Below are 15,419 nucleotides of genomic sequence, written 5' to 3'. Positions count from 1 at the left end.
TGACATGGGCCAGGGCTCCCCTGACCCTCACCCTCATGCCCTGGTGACTAGAAGGGGTCGAATGGGGGAGGGTCAGCATGCTCTGGAATGTTCTGGAAGCTCGTGCCACGTTTTGCAGGGAGGAGTTCTGGCTGAAAGTCAAGGATGCCGGTGGATGGTGGTGTTGAGGGGGTTGCTGACCCAGGTTCGACACTGCCCCCAGCCTGCTCAGGGCCCTGCCAGTCCCACCCCCTCACCACGGGTGGCCCAGTTGGGGAGAGTTTGCTCTGTCTCGAGGTATGTTGTGGGGCCAGAGGGACTGGTGTGCAAGTTGCCTTGTCCCTCGTCAATAAGATCGAGGCTTCCTCTTGTGTAAGAGTCATTCCCGTTTAACATGAGAGAGAATCTGGAAATCAAACTCTTTTTCAGGCCAATTACATCCTGATCAACCCTTTTCTTTTTCTTTCTTGTGGCGATTGTAAATTCCCGGTAGTTCTTAATTTAGACCGCCGAGAACATACTTGGGGGAGAACTTCTGTAGCTATACCCAGGTGTCTGTGGGCGGCTGTCTTTGCTGTCCGTCTTAGCGCATCGCAGCGGTAACCGTTTCCCCGCCTGCTCTCTGCCGTCTCCAGTCACTGAACACTGCGATGAAGCACCTCTGCGAGATCCTGACCACGGATCCCGAGGGCGGGCCCGCGCGCATCCCTTTCGGGACCTTCTCCTACGTCTACCGCTATCTGTCGGGGCTCGACTCGGACATCCCTGAGTCGGACACCGAGGCCTACCTCTCCTCGCTGAAGGAGAACGCGTAAGTGCGCGCGCCGGGGTTCTCGGCTCTCAGACGACCGATCGGGCCTTTGACGGGAGGGAAGGAGCACACGCCGAGCCCCCAGCCCCGAGGTGTCAGGTGTGGCTTGGTGGTGTGAGGAGGCCGGGCGGGGGCGCCGCTCAGCGCGCAGACTTCACATCCCGCCGGGGCCTTCTTAAGCACGGGATGTCTGATGGTTTAACACCAGGGCGCGTTCAAAAAGGAGAGTTCGTTTCTCGACAATGCAACACGGAAATGGGTCCCCGCAACTGGAGGGAGTCCAGACTCCCCGCGTGGGTGAGGAGCAGTGGGGAGCGACCCCGTGCACCCCGCCCCCCACCTTCCCCCAGTGCTGCCTGCAGGGGCTTCTGCCCCGCGAGGGAGGAGCCCCACCCAGGTGTCGGCTCCGCACCCAGGTGTCGGCTCCGCCCCAAGTATTGGCTCCGCCCCCAGGTATCGGCTCCGCCCCTCTGCGGGTCGGAAAGGTGGTGCTCGAGGGCCTTCAGACGGCGGGGCCGCTCCCCAGGCCCCCAGGCGCCGCTGCCCACAGCCCCCCGAGCCCCCACACCCGCCACCTGGAGCCACAGGAGAGGTTTGCGGAGAGCCACGCGTGCCGTGCCGGGACGTAGTGGCGGTGCGCGCGCGCGTGTGGTGGTGATAGATCACAAGACGGCAGGGCGACGGAGCCGCTGATGGTGACACTGACCGTGTCAGTCGCGCTGCCCGGCCCCCGGGAGCCCGCACCAGGCAGGCCCGTCCCCACCTCCCAGGCTCTCGTCCCCTCCCCCTGCCCCCCCAACCCCCCTGGGGTGCTCCGGCGCTGGCCCCTCCCCTCGGCCCCTAAGGGGACCCTGGCCCCGCCACAGCCCTCACCTGGAGCTCTTGAAACCCCTTCCTGGTCCTCCGTCCTTCAGATTCGCATTCCCTACCCCCCACCACCCCGTTCCCCCGCCCCTCCGGCCACGGGAAGGGGCGAACGGGGTCGCTCCTCACTCACGCAGGGAGTCAGGACTCCCCCACCTGCAGGGACCCATTTCTGTGTTTCATTGTTGAGAAACGAACTCTTCCTTTTGAACGCACCCTGGTTTTTAAACCATTTGACACCCTGTGCTTAAAAAGGCCGGTGGCGGGATAGCTCGCCTCCCTCTGAAGTCCCCCTCCCCGCGCCAGCCACCAGCTGAGCCCCAGACCCTGTGGTCCCCGTTTTCTTCCCGCTTTATCCACCAACTTGAAAACCTCTCCCTCCTCCTGGAAGCTGCCAGCCCTCCGTCCCTCTCTCCTCCGGGGACACTGTTCCTGTCACCTCACCCATTCTCATTTTCCAGTCCACTCCCATCGGGGATTTCCCTTCCAACCAGGCCCGGGGGGCTTCCCCTCGCCCCTCCCATACTGACTGGACTCCTCCTGTGCCTCCCTCCCTGGGACGGGCCCTCCATCCCGGGTATCTGGGCTCCTCCAGGCTCAAGTTGCCCGTGGGTTCTATCTGGCGTTGGCCCCCAGCTCCAAACTCCGATGTCAAGTGCCTACTGGACCTCCCCTCGGGCATATCTGGTGCACCCGTCAGGCTTAAAATGGTCCCACCAGAAATGCATGTTTGCCCAGCCTGAAAGTACAGGTAACTGCAGGCTGCAAGGTGGGAGTTTATAACCCGGTGTTTACAATTACAATTACAAAGACAGTAACCGAATTCTGCCTAAGCAGAGTTTGGGCTCCTGAGGTGGGAGGTCCCTGCACGCAGGAGGGCAGGTGGTCAGGGAGAGGTCCGCTCTCTATTGCCAGGTGGCTCCAAATGGGAGGCTCTTCCTGAGGTGTCATTCCCCTGGGCCCATAAGAAGTGGTTCCTTTTTATGGAAAAGTATATTTCGGAACCACTAACTTGTGTTCCTATTACTTTTAAATATGAGCCCTCAAGGCAGTTCTTATGTTCCCGCTGACATGGAAATGAACATTGTTCCAGTTCAGTATTTTTACATCTAAGATGCTTGTAGAAATTTACTAACGTTCACATCTTTAAGAAATAAAACTATCTGTAGATAAGGAGAAAAGTCAAAAGATGTTGTCAGTGCCAAAGTTTCATAGATTTAAGACACTCCTTTGAGCTCTACTGGATCAACTTTTAAAATACTAGAAAGATCCTCTTATTATACTAGTGACTAAATTTGAGTTGTCAATAAAGAAAAAATTTTAAACCTAGTACTAACTTTTTTCACCTAGAAATATATATGCATTTTTCAATGTAAGAAAACAGACTCCTTTATTTTTAGAGGTAATAATTACTGATTTGAGACCACAGTCAATTTTTAAGGTAAAGCTAAATTATGCTATATTGCATAGAAACAGTAAGAGATTACTAATGGGTGCCTTTGTTTCCCATTTAGAGCTGCTAGAAAGAATGGTATGATAGGTCTTTCAGATTTCTTCGTTCTAAAGAGGAAAATTTAGAAAGCCTTGAAGAGAAAACTCAGAAGACAGGCCATTAATACAGAGAAGAACACATTTTAATGTCAAAATAGTGCCTTTCAAAACCTTGACACCAAATACAACATGTCATTAACCACATACGTATGTAGTGTGAGTTTTTCTTGTAATGGAATGTGACCAATGCATCATGGGGCCCTATTTAGTGATTAAAAGATGCGGTCTGATTTAGGGCTCTGTCAGGGCCCTAAAATTCAAACAGAAAGAACTTGACCCAGAAACATTAACTTGCCTTTGTCTAAGTGAAACGGCAACCCACTCCAGTATTCTCGCCTGGAGAATCCCTTGGACAGAGGAGCCTGGTGGGTTATAGTCCGTTTTGTCGCAAAGAGTCAGACACAACTGAGTGACTTTGCACGCACAAAGGGAGGGCGCTTTTCTGTCCCACTTTTGCCGGAGCACCTCAGTGTCGTGCCGCTGTGTGTCCCCCCTGGATCGTCCGCTCTTCAGCGGCCAGCTCCCAAGCCTCCAGACAGCGGCCTTAGCTCACCCCTGTCCTCGTGGGGACATGGGCCCTTCCTATGACACAGCTGAGTCACCCTTGTTCTCCTGCATGCCCTGCATTTTTTTTTTTTTTTCTGTTTTAAAACTTGTTGTAGGAAGCTTGGCTTCCAGTCAGATTGTTCATGGTCTTTGGAGGGCTCACTCAGATGGTTTAATTAATAACTACAAGCTTTGTTGCAAGTACCATTAACTAATCAACGTGCTGGATAAAATAAACCATTCAAGCAACTGAAATTTTTGAACAGAGGAGCTCTAGACAGAGACCAATTCCTCTTTTCTGCGGGAGCCTGGGGTGGGTCCAGTAGAGCCTGGACTGTGAGGGGCTGAGGGTGAGGGCACAGGTGACCCCATCTGGGTTTACCTCCTCGAGAGAGAGAGACGTTTCTGAGTAAAGTCACTTAGAGAAGAGACTTTGACGATGATGGAGACTCAGCATTCAAAGAGCTTCCCAGGTAGGTCAAGAGGTAAAGAATCCGTCTGCCAATGCATGAGGCATAGGAGACCTGGGTTCGATCCCTGGGTGGGGAAGATCTCCTGGAGGAGGGCATGGCAACCCACTCCAGTGTTCTTGCCTGGAGAGTCCCTGGACAGAGGAGCCTGTCGGACTACAGTCCATGAGGTCACAGAGAGTCAGACAGGACTGAGCACACATGCACAGCATTAAAAACAACAATCCCTGGCATTTGTGAGCTGTGGGTTTGGAAAGTACCTGCTCTCCCTTGATGGCACAGGGGTGGGTTGGGGGAAAACAGGATTGGAAAAGCCACAAACGCAAATTAGCCAAAGGTGACTTTGGTCTTAGGAACTGGCTGTCCCATTGAAAGCACCACGTCCCTGCAATGCAACCGGCAGATGAAAGGATTTTCAATCTATTGTCAGCTTCTGTGTTTTTCCGCTTTAAAGAAACTGAGGTTTGTTTTTTTTTGGTTGGTATTCATGATGTATAAGAAAGAGAAAAAGGCAGAAGTAGCAATGATTCTGGAAAAAGACAATCCCCTGGCAGGATGGAGTTCACTGGGGAAGACCAGTGATTTTGTTCTTAAAATGCTTGGGTTTCAGGAGTTCCCTGGTAGCCTAGTGGTTGGGACTCTGGGGTTTCACTGCTGTGGCCGGGGTCCAGTCCAATCCCTGGTCTCAGAACTGAGATTCTACAAGCCATGTGGCCACACACACAAAAGATTTCGCTGTAAGTCACTCATTTAACTTGCGATTAGCCGTTATTTCCTGGCAGGCACTGGCATACTTGTGAATTCTTGTGACATGAGAAAAATCTATCTTTACAAACAGTTTTCAAATGCAGTGAGATTTTGATGTCTACTCAATTTAACAATTAATGAAGAGTGAATATATAAATTAATCATTTGTGGAATTTGATTTTGCTATTGCTATTTCCATAATCTGCAGACTATCATTTTTTTTTTCAAGACTTAAACATTTTCAAAGATCCTTGAAGCTCTCGTTAGGCCCGAGGCTCTGTGCCTTAGTGTCCGAAATGAAAGCGGTGCAGTCGCTCCCTAAGGAAAACCCCAGCTCCATTACGTCCCTCTGTGGACTTTGTCCTCCTTGGTTATTAACGTGGATTCTCTCCGGAAGCCCATGAGGTGGGCTGCAAAAATATAATTAACCCCCTTTCTGGGGCCTGAGCCCTAGAACTAAGAGGGCAGGGGCATCTCAGCTGGTCTTCCTGCCCCGGGCTCAGGCCCACCCTCCTGGCCTCACACTTCTGTCCCTCTCGACTTCTCCCACATCAACCAGCATTTCTTTTCTTTCTTAAAGTATTTACTTATATATTTGGCTGCCCTGGGTCTTAGTTGCAGCATGTGGGATCTAGCTCCCTGACCAGGGATGGAACCCGGGCCCCCTGCATTGGGAGTATGGAGTCTTAGCCACTGGACCACGGGGGACGTCCTTCAACCAGCGTGTCTAATACCCACCCCTCCATTTCCTTGGTGCTGGCTTTCCATGAGGTTGGAAGACCCAAAGGTAAAGTAAACTGAAAGGCGTTGCCATGTCCACCTGCAGCTTTCCCCAGGACGGCTGCATCCTTCCAGACATCTCATGGACAGCTGGAACCTGATCCACTAAGGTGAGGCAGGAGTCCCGTACTTTTCAGGGCTGAGATGGAGCCACTGACGTGGGATGGAGAATGGCTCCCTTCTGGACACACGTTCCATCAGTCACCACCCCAAACCCAGCCCGTGTTCAAATCTGCCTTGACCAGGATGGCCAGACAGGACGTGAAGATCCCTGGCAGAGGCTGCCCGGTGGGGCCTCAGGGACACTGGGGTTGGGATAACATCTGGCTTAGATGAGAAAGCATTTAACCAGCACCCACTAAGGGCTGGGCCCTCTACTAAGGGGCGTGTTCACAGCACAGTGAGTTTTCACACCACCTGCAGGGGTTGGTTACTACCACTGCCGTCACAGGTCAGAACAGTGTCTTTGCTCAGGTGACTCAGGTCAAAAGTGGCAGGGCTGTGACTAAACCCTAGCACTCTGACTTCAGAGTCTGGGGAGCCCCGACTCTAAAGAAGATGTGAAGGGAAATGGGGAGGGGACAGTAATTGGGGCAGAATTCATTTCTTGATTTTCTATTGAAAAAGTGTGTACAGTGGGCCCTCTAATAGGGATAGGCTCACCTTGTTGGAGAGGAGGTGTCCCAGAAGACTTTATCAAAGTGCGGGGAGGGTTAAGGGGAACCCACGGGGGAGGGTGCAGGGCCCTGGGCCAGCCAGTGTGGGGGCTTTATGTAGTAGAGGGGCGGCTGCCTCTGGGGTTTGGAGAGACGGCAGGAGCTATGAATTTAGTAGAGGGGTAGCCATGCCTTGGGTCTTCCCAGGTGGTAAAGAACCCATCTCTATCAATGCAGGAGATGTAAGAAACTCGAGTTCGATCCCTGGGTTGCCATTTCTACTGGAGTGGGTTGCCATTTCCTCCAGATGGGAGGAAATGGCAACCCACTCCAGTATTCTTGCCTGGAGAATCCCATGGACAGAGGAGCCTGGCGGGTTATAGTTCATGGGGTCGCAAAGAGTGGGACATGACTGAAGTGACTTAGCATGCAAGCTATGCCTTGGGACCCACATGGTGGCAGCTGGGGGAATAAATACTCCCCTCCCACTTGCCTCCGGGCTTCTAATCTTCCGCCAGGGCCTTAAGTGGGTCAATCACAACTAGAAGCAGGGGCAAGGAAGTCCCAGGCCACAGAGATCAGTGCATCTGGCTTTGGGAAAGGGCAGAGCGAGGAGAGGAACACTCAAAAAAGTGGGAAACATCCACACACAATCATCTGTGTGGAAAAAAGGTGCAGGAAATTTGTATCTACATCTCTATGCATTGATGTGCATGCTTACAGATGCACAAATTATTTCTGGAATGTTAACACACACAAAAGGCACTGGTAGAAACTTCTGAGAAGCAGTGGCCTACTTGCCACGGTGCAACTTTACCTACTGTTTGATTTTTATCATGTGCATGTATTATACATTCAATCCATCCATCCACCAATCATTAACAAGAATTGATGTTCTGGGTGCTCTTTGGGCTTGGGATGCAGCCAATAGGGGCATGCCTGTGATCTATGCTAGACCAATCACAACACTCCCCTCCCCTCCTGGCCACAGTGATTTGTCAGCAGGCTGGCACATGACCCACACTCAGCCAATCAGAGCCTCCCTTGAGCTTTTCTTCCTGGAGCTGGGAGGGAGAAGTCCTTATGCTTTCCTGTGGTTGAGGCATCATTAGGAGGTGGGCCTAGAGCTGTAGGTAGTAACCTTAGCTAACAATTACATGATATGGGGGCTTCCCTGGTGGCTCAGACAGGTAAGAATCTGCCTGCCATGGGGGAGATGTGGGCTTGATCCCTAGGGTTTGGTAGATCCCCTGGAAAAGGGAATGGCAATTCCACTTCAGTATTCTTGCCTGGAGAATCCCACAGACGAGAGCCCCGTGGGCTAGAGTTCATAGGGTCGCAAAGAGTCGGATATACCTGCAAGACTAAGACTTGAACTGTGTTCTGCTGAAACATGTAAGTTACAGATCGACTCCATTTTTCATCCCTAAATGTCAGTTTCATCTCATTTAATCTAATACATGCCAGGCCATCAAGGAGAGGGGACTGTGAAGGGCAGGTTCACCAGCGTGGTGGGAGTTTCAGAGCCAATTAGAATTCTACCTACTTTACATACATGGCCTTATTTAACCTTCATAATGACACCCCATAAAGAGAGTGTCACTGTGATTAACTTCATACTATAGGTGTGACAACTGAGGAAGAGAGGTTGAGCGTCTTGTGTAGGGTTTCAGAGGTCTCTGTGCTCCCTTACCTCCCCATCTGCGGGACCCCCCTGGGGCCCTGGTCTGGAGGAGTCTCTCTCCAGGGCAGAGCAGCAGTGTCCTGGGGGTTAGGATCCTGGCCCTGTGCCTCTCTAGGGGCACCTTGGCCAGGCTCACCAACCAAGGCCTCCCCACCGTGCTCCCGCAAGATTGAGGCAGAGCACTGATCTTTGCAACTGATGTAAGTGGACTTCTAAATAAATAGTCTCCCAATGCAATCGGTTGAATAGTGACCCTCTGAAAAGATAGTCCACGTTTACTTATTTTTATTTTATTTTGGCTATGCAAAGCAAAAAATAAACAAAACCTGGCCTGTTGTATGTGGGCTCTTCATTGCAGCATGTGAGTTTCTCTTGTTGCAAAGCACAGGCTCTAGAGGGTGTGGGCTTAGTTGCCCCATGGCATGCGGGATCTTAGTTCCCTGACCAGGGATGTAACCTTCGTCTTTTCACTGAAAGATGAATTCTTAACCCCTGGACCACCAAGGAAGTCCTTAGACCATGTTTTAACCCCGGAAGCTGTGAATGTGGCCATGTTTGGAAAAGGCCTTTGCACATGTAATTAAGAATCTTGAGATGAGATCATCCCTGCTTTAGGGTGGGCCTCCAGTGACTGGGGTTTTTATAAGAGAAAGACAGAGACTTGAGACACTGCAATAAGGCCACGTGAAGATGGAGACAGGGACTGGAGAGATGCAGCCAAAAGCCAGGCGCACCTGAGGCCACCAAGGGCCCGGGAGAGGCGAGGAAGGACCCTCCCCTAAGCCTCTGGAGGAAGCACAGTCCCACCCACACCTTGATTTTGGACCTCCAGCCTCCAGAACTGTGAGAGAATAGATTGTTGTTTTATGCCCTGCAGGTCGTGGTTATCTGATACAGCAGCCTTGGGAGGCTAGTATACCTGCCGACCTCTTTTCTTGCCAACTGTCCAGAGGGGGCATCAGAAATAGAATAGAACTCTGCTCTTTATGTCTGTATCTCCATTTTTGCTCTGCAAATAGCTTCATCAGTACCATCTTTCTAGATTCCACATATATGCGTTAATAGACGTTGTTTGTTTTTCTCTTTCTGACTCACTTCAGTCTACAGACAGGCTCTACCTTCATCCACCTCATTAGAATGGACTCAAATGTATTCCTTTTTATAGCTGAGCAATATTTCATTGTGTATATGTACCACAGCTTCCTTATCCATTCATCTGCTGATGGTTATCTAGAAAATAAATAAATTAAAAAACAGAAACAAACAAAAAAAAAACAACAAAAAAAGAAAAGCTGCTAAAAAACAAACCAAAAAAAGAAAAGACTAACCTCTGGCATGGCCAGATCTGGATGTTTTTCTATTGATCCCTAAGAAGAAAGCCCTTTAAATTCCAGATTTGGGGAATGGGGGTTGGTTTGAGGATACAGGAAGTCAAAGTGTAATGAGGGAATCCTGGCTCATTTAGAAGATCAGAGACATTTCTAGAATGGGGAGAAGCTAGACTTGCTCTTGATAATTTTCAAATTGTCCCAGACTTTCTATGAGTCTCCGCAGCAGGCAGAATTCTGAGATGGCCTCCAAGATTCCAGCCCTGGTGTGCACTTGCTCTGTGATCTCACGGCCTTCAGTGTGGGTAGACCCATGATTACAATGGGATAGGTGCTCCCTTGGTTGTGTTACATTATTTAAGACTCAGAGGTGTCTGACTAGAGAAATGCTCCCGCTGGCTTTGAGATCTTAGCTGTCATTATCAGAGGCCTAGGTGTCGAGGACCTGAGGGTGGTCTCTGGGAGTTGAGAGCAACTTCCAGCTGACAGCGGCCAAAGAGCTGTGGAGCTCAGCCTGATGAGGGGCTTCCCAGCTGGTGCTAGTGGTAGAGACCCTGCCTGCCAATGCAGGAGACCTAAGAGGCAGGGGTTCGATCCCTGAGTCGGGAAGATCCCATGCAGGAGGGCATGGCAACCCACTCCAGTATTTTTGCCTGGAGAATCCCATGGACAGAGGAGCCTGGTGGGCCACAGTCCATGGGGTCGTACAGAGTTGGACACTGAGCCTGACCCGAAGTGACTGAGCCTGCATGCATGTGGCCCTAGGACCACAAGGAACTGAATTCTGTCAACAGTTCTGATGGCTTGTATGTGAGTCCTGCATGTCAGGTGAGAGAGCAGCCTCAGCCCTCACCTTGATGAGGTGTCTGCCAAGTGAGCAGAGACTCGGCCAGCCCATGCGTCACCTCCCGATCCACAGAAACAACAAATTAATGAATGTGGACTGTTTGAAGCCGCTATCTTTGTGACCACGGGTGATGCGCGATAGAAAACGAACGCAGTTTCTGACCAAAGTCCCTCCCAAATGGTAAAGAAGGAACACTGCTGAGCCTTGGTGATCCCATATTAAACGTGGTTGTATATTTTTAAGTTGTGTTTTAAGATGAATCACACATTAGTTTTAAAAAAATTGGAAGTTTCTAAGGATAATAGAGACCTTTCTGGGTAGCGCTAGCGTTAAAGAACTGACCTGCCAAGGCAGGAGCCCTAAGAGATGTGGATTTGAACCGTGGGTTGGGAAGATCCCCTGGAGGAGGGCATGGCAACCCACTCCAGTATTCTTGCCTGGAGAATCCCATGGACAGAGGAGCCTGGTGGGCTACAGCTCATGGGATTGCAAAGAGTTGGACACGACTGAAGCGACTTAGCACTCACACTCACGCATGCAAAGATAAGAGAAAAAGATGTGCAAAAGTTGATTGTTGCTGGTTCACAAATGTACTCTAAATGACCGGTAGTTGTCTGCTCATTATCCTTTGTGGCCAGCAGCTTCCCTAGAGCCCCGTGTGGTTTCAGAGCAGTGAGGTGTCTCCTGTGACTCTTTCCCTGAGTCCCCAGAGGACTAGTTTCTGGCAAGTTCTCCAGCACAGAACCATAGATCTGGAGCTTGGCCCCAGGGCAGGGGTGGGGGATGGGGACGCTTCCAAGTGCCCTGGTCCCACACCTGGGGCTCACAGCTGCTCCCTACAGCTGCTAGTCAGATGGCCTTCAGAGTTCTCTTTACTTCTTTCTATCCTGTTCCTCGTACCCTACTCCTGTTACAGCGACTGATTCTTCTATTGTACGTTACCTGTTTGTCTTAGTCTGTGGTTTCTCTCTCCTGATTGGACCCAGGCTGACACACTGTTCCCAGCAGCATATTGGTGTGCGTGCGTGCAAAGTCACTTCCGTCGTGTCCAACTCTGCCACCCCATGGACTGTAGCCCGCCAGGCTCCTCTGTCCATGGGATTCTCCAAGGCAAGAATACTGGAATGGGTTGCCAGGCCCTCCTCCAGGGGATCTTCTTGATCCCGGGGTCCAACCTACGTCTCCTACATTGGCAGGTGGGTTCTTTACCACTAGTGCCATCTGGGTAGCCCATGGGCACCATGTGTTAAGCACTGGGTGGATTAATTCAGAGGCTGAGGGGACACGGGCTTGTCTCCAAGAGCAAATATAATGCCCATGTTAAGTGGACAGAGCACAGGGCTCCAAGTTCAGAGGTTGCTTCAGACCGGGTTCTGCAGCTAAGTGTGGGGTTGGCATCAAGGGGTGGTTGGCAGATCAGCCAATCACTCAGCTTCCACCTCCGCTTCTGTAGGCCGAGAGTAGTGGGCTGCCCGGCTGTGGGTTAGTTAGAATGAAAGCTAAGCCACTGTGACAAAGTGTACCCTGCATCGCAACGCAGATACCCAACCGTTGGGCCACCAGCAAAATGCCCCCTCTGTGTTGCTTTTGATGTCAGGATTTGTAGAGTTTGCAAGAATGTCCTTTAATGCCGAAGAGTAAGGAGGTGGCAGGTGTGCTTAACAAAGCACCTCTGTGCATCTGCTGAGGAATACGGATTTTTTTTCTCCTCCATGTAACAAATTAGAACCCAGTTGGGATTTGAGAAATCTGAGTTAAGGTCTCCTGGATCTGTTTGTCTATGGACCAATAATGAAAAGTGAAGGAAATGCAGAAAAAAAGGAGAAAATGATAAGTTTGTGTTAAGTAAAATGAAGACTTGGAAGTTTTTATTCATCCTACTCTGGTGTAGAACGATGCAGGATTTAGGGAGACAGGATTAACATGAAGACCTGAAGATAACTTAACCCATCTATAGTATTGTTCTGTGCCAGGCACTGTTTTGAGACCTTAGAATGATAAGTTGTCTAATTGTCACAATAATTAGAAATAACTTGTGTGTCCATTTTAGAGACGTGGAAACAAGAGAAGAGAGACGAAAATAACTTGTCCCAAATCACAGAGCTAGTAAGTAGTGGAGCTAGGATTTAAAGTTAGGTCATCAGACTCCAGAGTCTATGCCGGGGGCCAGCAAACTTCTTTAAAGCATCAGCTAGTAAATATTTTAAGCCTCGCGGGCCACGCGGTCTCCATCACAGCTACTCAAGTCTTCTGCTGACCAGTGAAGACAGCCACGGTCTCATGGAGACTGAGAAGTGTAGTTGTGTTCCAGTAAGACCTTACCTATGGATAATACTGTATTTCATGGAATTTGGACAAGTCACAAAATACTCTTCTTCAATTTGCTTTCCTCGTGCTTGCATGTGCAGTCGTGTCCAACTCTTTGTGACCCTATAGACTGTAGCCTGCCAAGTTCCTCTGTCCATGGGATTTTCCAGGCAAGAATACTGGAATGGGTTGCCATTTCCTCCTCCAGGGAATGTTCCCAACCCAGGGATCAAACCCATGTGTCTTGTGCCTCCTGCACTGGCAGGCAGATGCTTGATGCCTCTTGAGCCATTGGGGAAGCCCCAACAAGGATTCTGAGGTCAAGGGCTCTTTCGCCCTCCCCTGGTCTTGCAATTGACTTTGACTGTCAAGGTCAAACTCTTGAAGATGCAAAGTGTTTCAGCGCGCTGGCAGCACCGGGCACCCTGTGAAGGCCTTTCTAGGCCCCATTCCCCATTTACGGACTCGCTGCCTTCATCTGGGAGAAAGGACCCATTACCATCATTCACATTCTGCAGACGAAAAGAGTGGAGAGTCCCCTGGAGAAGGCGGAGGAGGATGGACAGCCGCTGAGGACCAGTGTGGAGATCTGACGATGCAGCGGCAGGAAGGACCTGGACTGGCACCAGGGCACTCCTGCAGAATCTGGGGGGAAAAACGGTAAGAAGATCTCCTGATCAGTCTTGTCGGAATGAGAGGGAAGGGAGGAAGTAGGTGCGGAAGAATGGGAGGATATAGGACCCATCGCCTATTTGTCTGACCACTTCCTGGGGGAAGAAGGCGCTGTTGAAGGGGTCGCTGGTCCAAGTGAGCGCGGGAGAACCCACAGGCCTTTCACTGATTGGTCAGATGAAGCTCCTCCTCCCACAAGTACAAGCAGAGATGGGGGAAGGGGGCGATGAGGGATGGGCAGATGGGGCATGGGGGGACGGGGAGGACAGACATCATGCTGGCTCCTTCCTGACCCTGTTCTTGGTTCCCCAGAGCGTTTGCTCCCTGGGATGGATCAGAAGGGACCAGAAGGGTCCTGAGCCTTCTCTGAATTCCTGAGTGGCAGCCCTGGAGCATTCTTGAAGCCTCTGCAAGTTTCCCTTCTGGGTCTCCTGGTTCCCAGGTCCTGGTTGTCCTTCCTTATTCGTTTCCTCGGGCTGACATAATGCAGTACCATATAGTCTGGAGGGCTTAAAACAATAGAGACGTGTCCTCTCACGGGTCTGGAAGCAGGTAGTCCTAATCAAGGTGCCTGCAGGGTCGTGCTCCCAGGACTCTAGGGAAGAATCTTTTCTTGGTCCCTTCCAGGGTCTGGTGGGATTTCCTGGTAGCTCAGATGGTAACGTGTGTACCTGCAATGCGGGAGACCTAGGTTTGATCCCTGGGTCAGGAAGATTCCCCTGGAGAAGGAAATGGCAACCCACTCCAGTACCCTTGCCTAGAAAATTCCATGGATGGAGGAGCCTGGTGGGCTGCAGTCCATGGGGTCGTGAAAAGTCGGACTTGGCTGACCAACTTCACTTTGATTTTTCTAGGGTCTGGTGGCTGCAGCGATTCTTAGGGTTCCCTGACTTGTGTCTGCATCACTCCAGCCTCTGCTTTCCTCTGCACAGGGCCTTCTCCCCTGCATGTATTAGTGCGTCTTCTCCTCATCTCGTAAGGACAGCAGTCGGTGGTGATTCTGTTCGAGGATGACTTCATCGTAACTAATCATCTCTGCAGAGACTCTATTTTTCCAAATAAGGTCACATTCAGAGGTTCTGGTGGGACCTGCGTTTTGGGAGGGGACATTATTCAATCCACTACCTTTCCTTACCCAAATATTGTTGGATTCTCATGTCTGAAAAAAATTTATTAATTGGAGAAAATAATAATAGTTTCAATCCTTCTGTCAGGAATGAGGACAGATGGTAAAATGAGTGTCAATTTTGGAAAGAGTCTGCAGTGCCCTGGAAGCATGCCTGGTGATGACAGGGATCATGTTTTCTTGTATTAGCCGCCTCCTGTCCTCACAGAGGCATCGAGAAGATTAACGCCTTGGAAATCTTCTGTGTTCTAGTGCTGTGTTACTTTTGTTACACTGATGATTATCCCAGTGCTTCCATTTTTGATGTGGCTGATGGAATTAGGGTAACCAGTGTGGATATTTTAGAAAGATTTCACGAGTGATTAAGCTGCACATTAATCCCTGGGGCTGAGCAGTAGCTCCTCCAAGTTCCAGGAGTATAACTGGGTGCTGATGTTCAATTCAGTCACTCAGTCACGTCTGACTCTTTGCGGCCCCATGGACTGCAGTACGCCAGGCCTCCCTATCCATCACCAACTCCCGGAGTTTACTCAGACTCACGTCCATTGAGTCGGTGATGCCATCCAACCATCTCATCCTCTGTTGTCCCTTTCTTGTCCCGCCTTCAATCTTTCCCAGCATCAGGGTCTTTTCCAAATGAGTCAGTTCTTCGCATCAGGTGGCCAAAGTATTGGAGTTTCAGCTTCAGCATCAGACTTCCGAATGAATATTCAGGACTGATTTCCTTTTAGGATGGATTGGTTGGATCTCCTTGCTATGTTTATGATTCACACATGATTCATGGGGAAACTGAGACCCAGTGAATTTGAAGACTTGCTCAAGTCCTTGGCATGGTCAGTGTCAGTTCTGGAGCTCAGCACCCCTGTTGCAATGACTACCCTCTTTCAGATATTTTTACAGGCTTAGAACGTGGGTTTGGGTGCAGCTCACACGTCCCACATTTTTTCATTGAGTGGCTTATAAACGACCATTTGGTCCAGTGCGCTTGGTGCTTGGTGGAGATGCAAATACAGGGACGAGGCTCCAGCGTTAATACCTTCTCTCTGGAAGT

General features: G+C 50.5%; 1 protein-coding gene across 3 annotated transcripts in view; it reads left to right on the top strand.

The window, feature by feature from the left end:
- ROPN1L (rhophilin associated tail protein 1 like) overlaps window positions 1-13,230 on the top strand; it is a 28,864-nt gene extending 15,634 nt beyond the window's left edge. For 2 of the 3 annotated variants that reach the window (XM_019983121.2, XM_070774853.1), the window contains exons 5-6: window positions 615-790; window positions 3,169-3,349. In XM_019983121.2, the coding sequence (XP_019838680.2) occupies window positions 615-790; window positions 3,169-3,232 (240 nt within the window). In that variant the 3' untranslated portion in view covers window positions 3,233-3,349. Of the gene's footprint in view, window positions 1-614; window positions 791-3,168; window positions 3,350-13,088 lie in introns of those variants that run through there. The other variant, XM_070774854.1, reaches the window with a different exon arrangement.
- Window positions 13,231-15,419: the final 2,189 nt, after the last annotated feature.

The sequence above is a fragment of the Bos indicus genome, chromosome 20, assembly GCF_029378745.1.
Source record: "Bos indicus isolate NIAB-ARS_2022 breed Sahiwal x Tharparkar chromosome 20, NIAB-ARS_B.indTharparkar_mat_pri_1.0, whole genome shotgun sequence".
Lineage (NCBI taxonomy): Eukaryota > Metazoa > Chordata > Mammalia > Artiodactyla > Bovidae > Bos > Bos indicus.
Note: the sequence above shows the minus strand (reverse complement) of the source record. Positions and strands in the feature narration are given on the sequence as shown.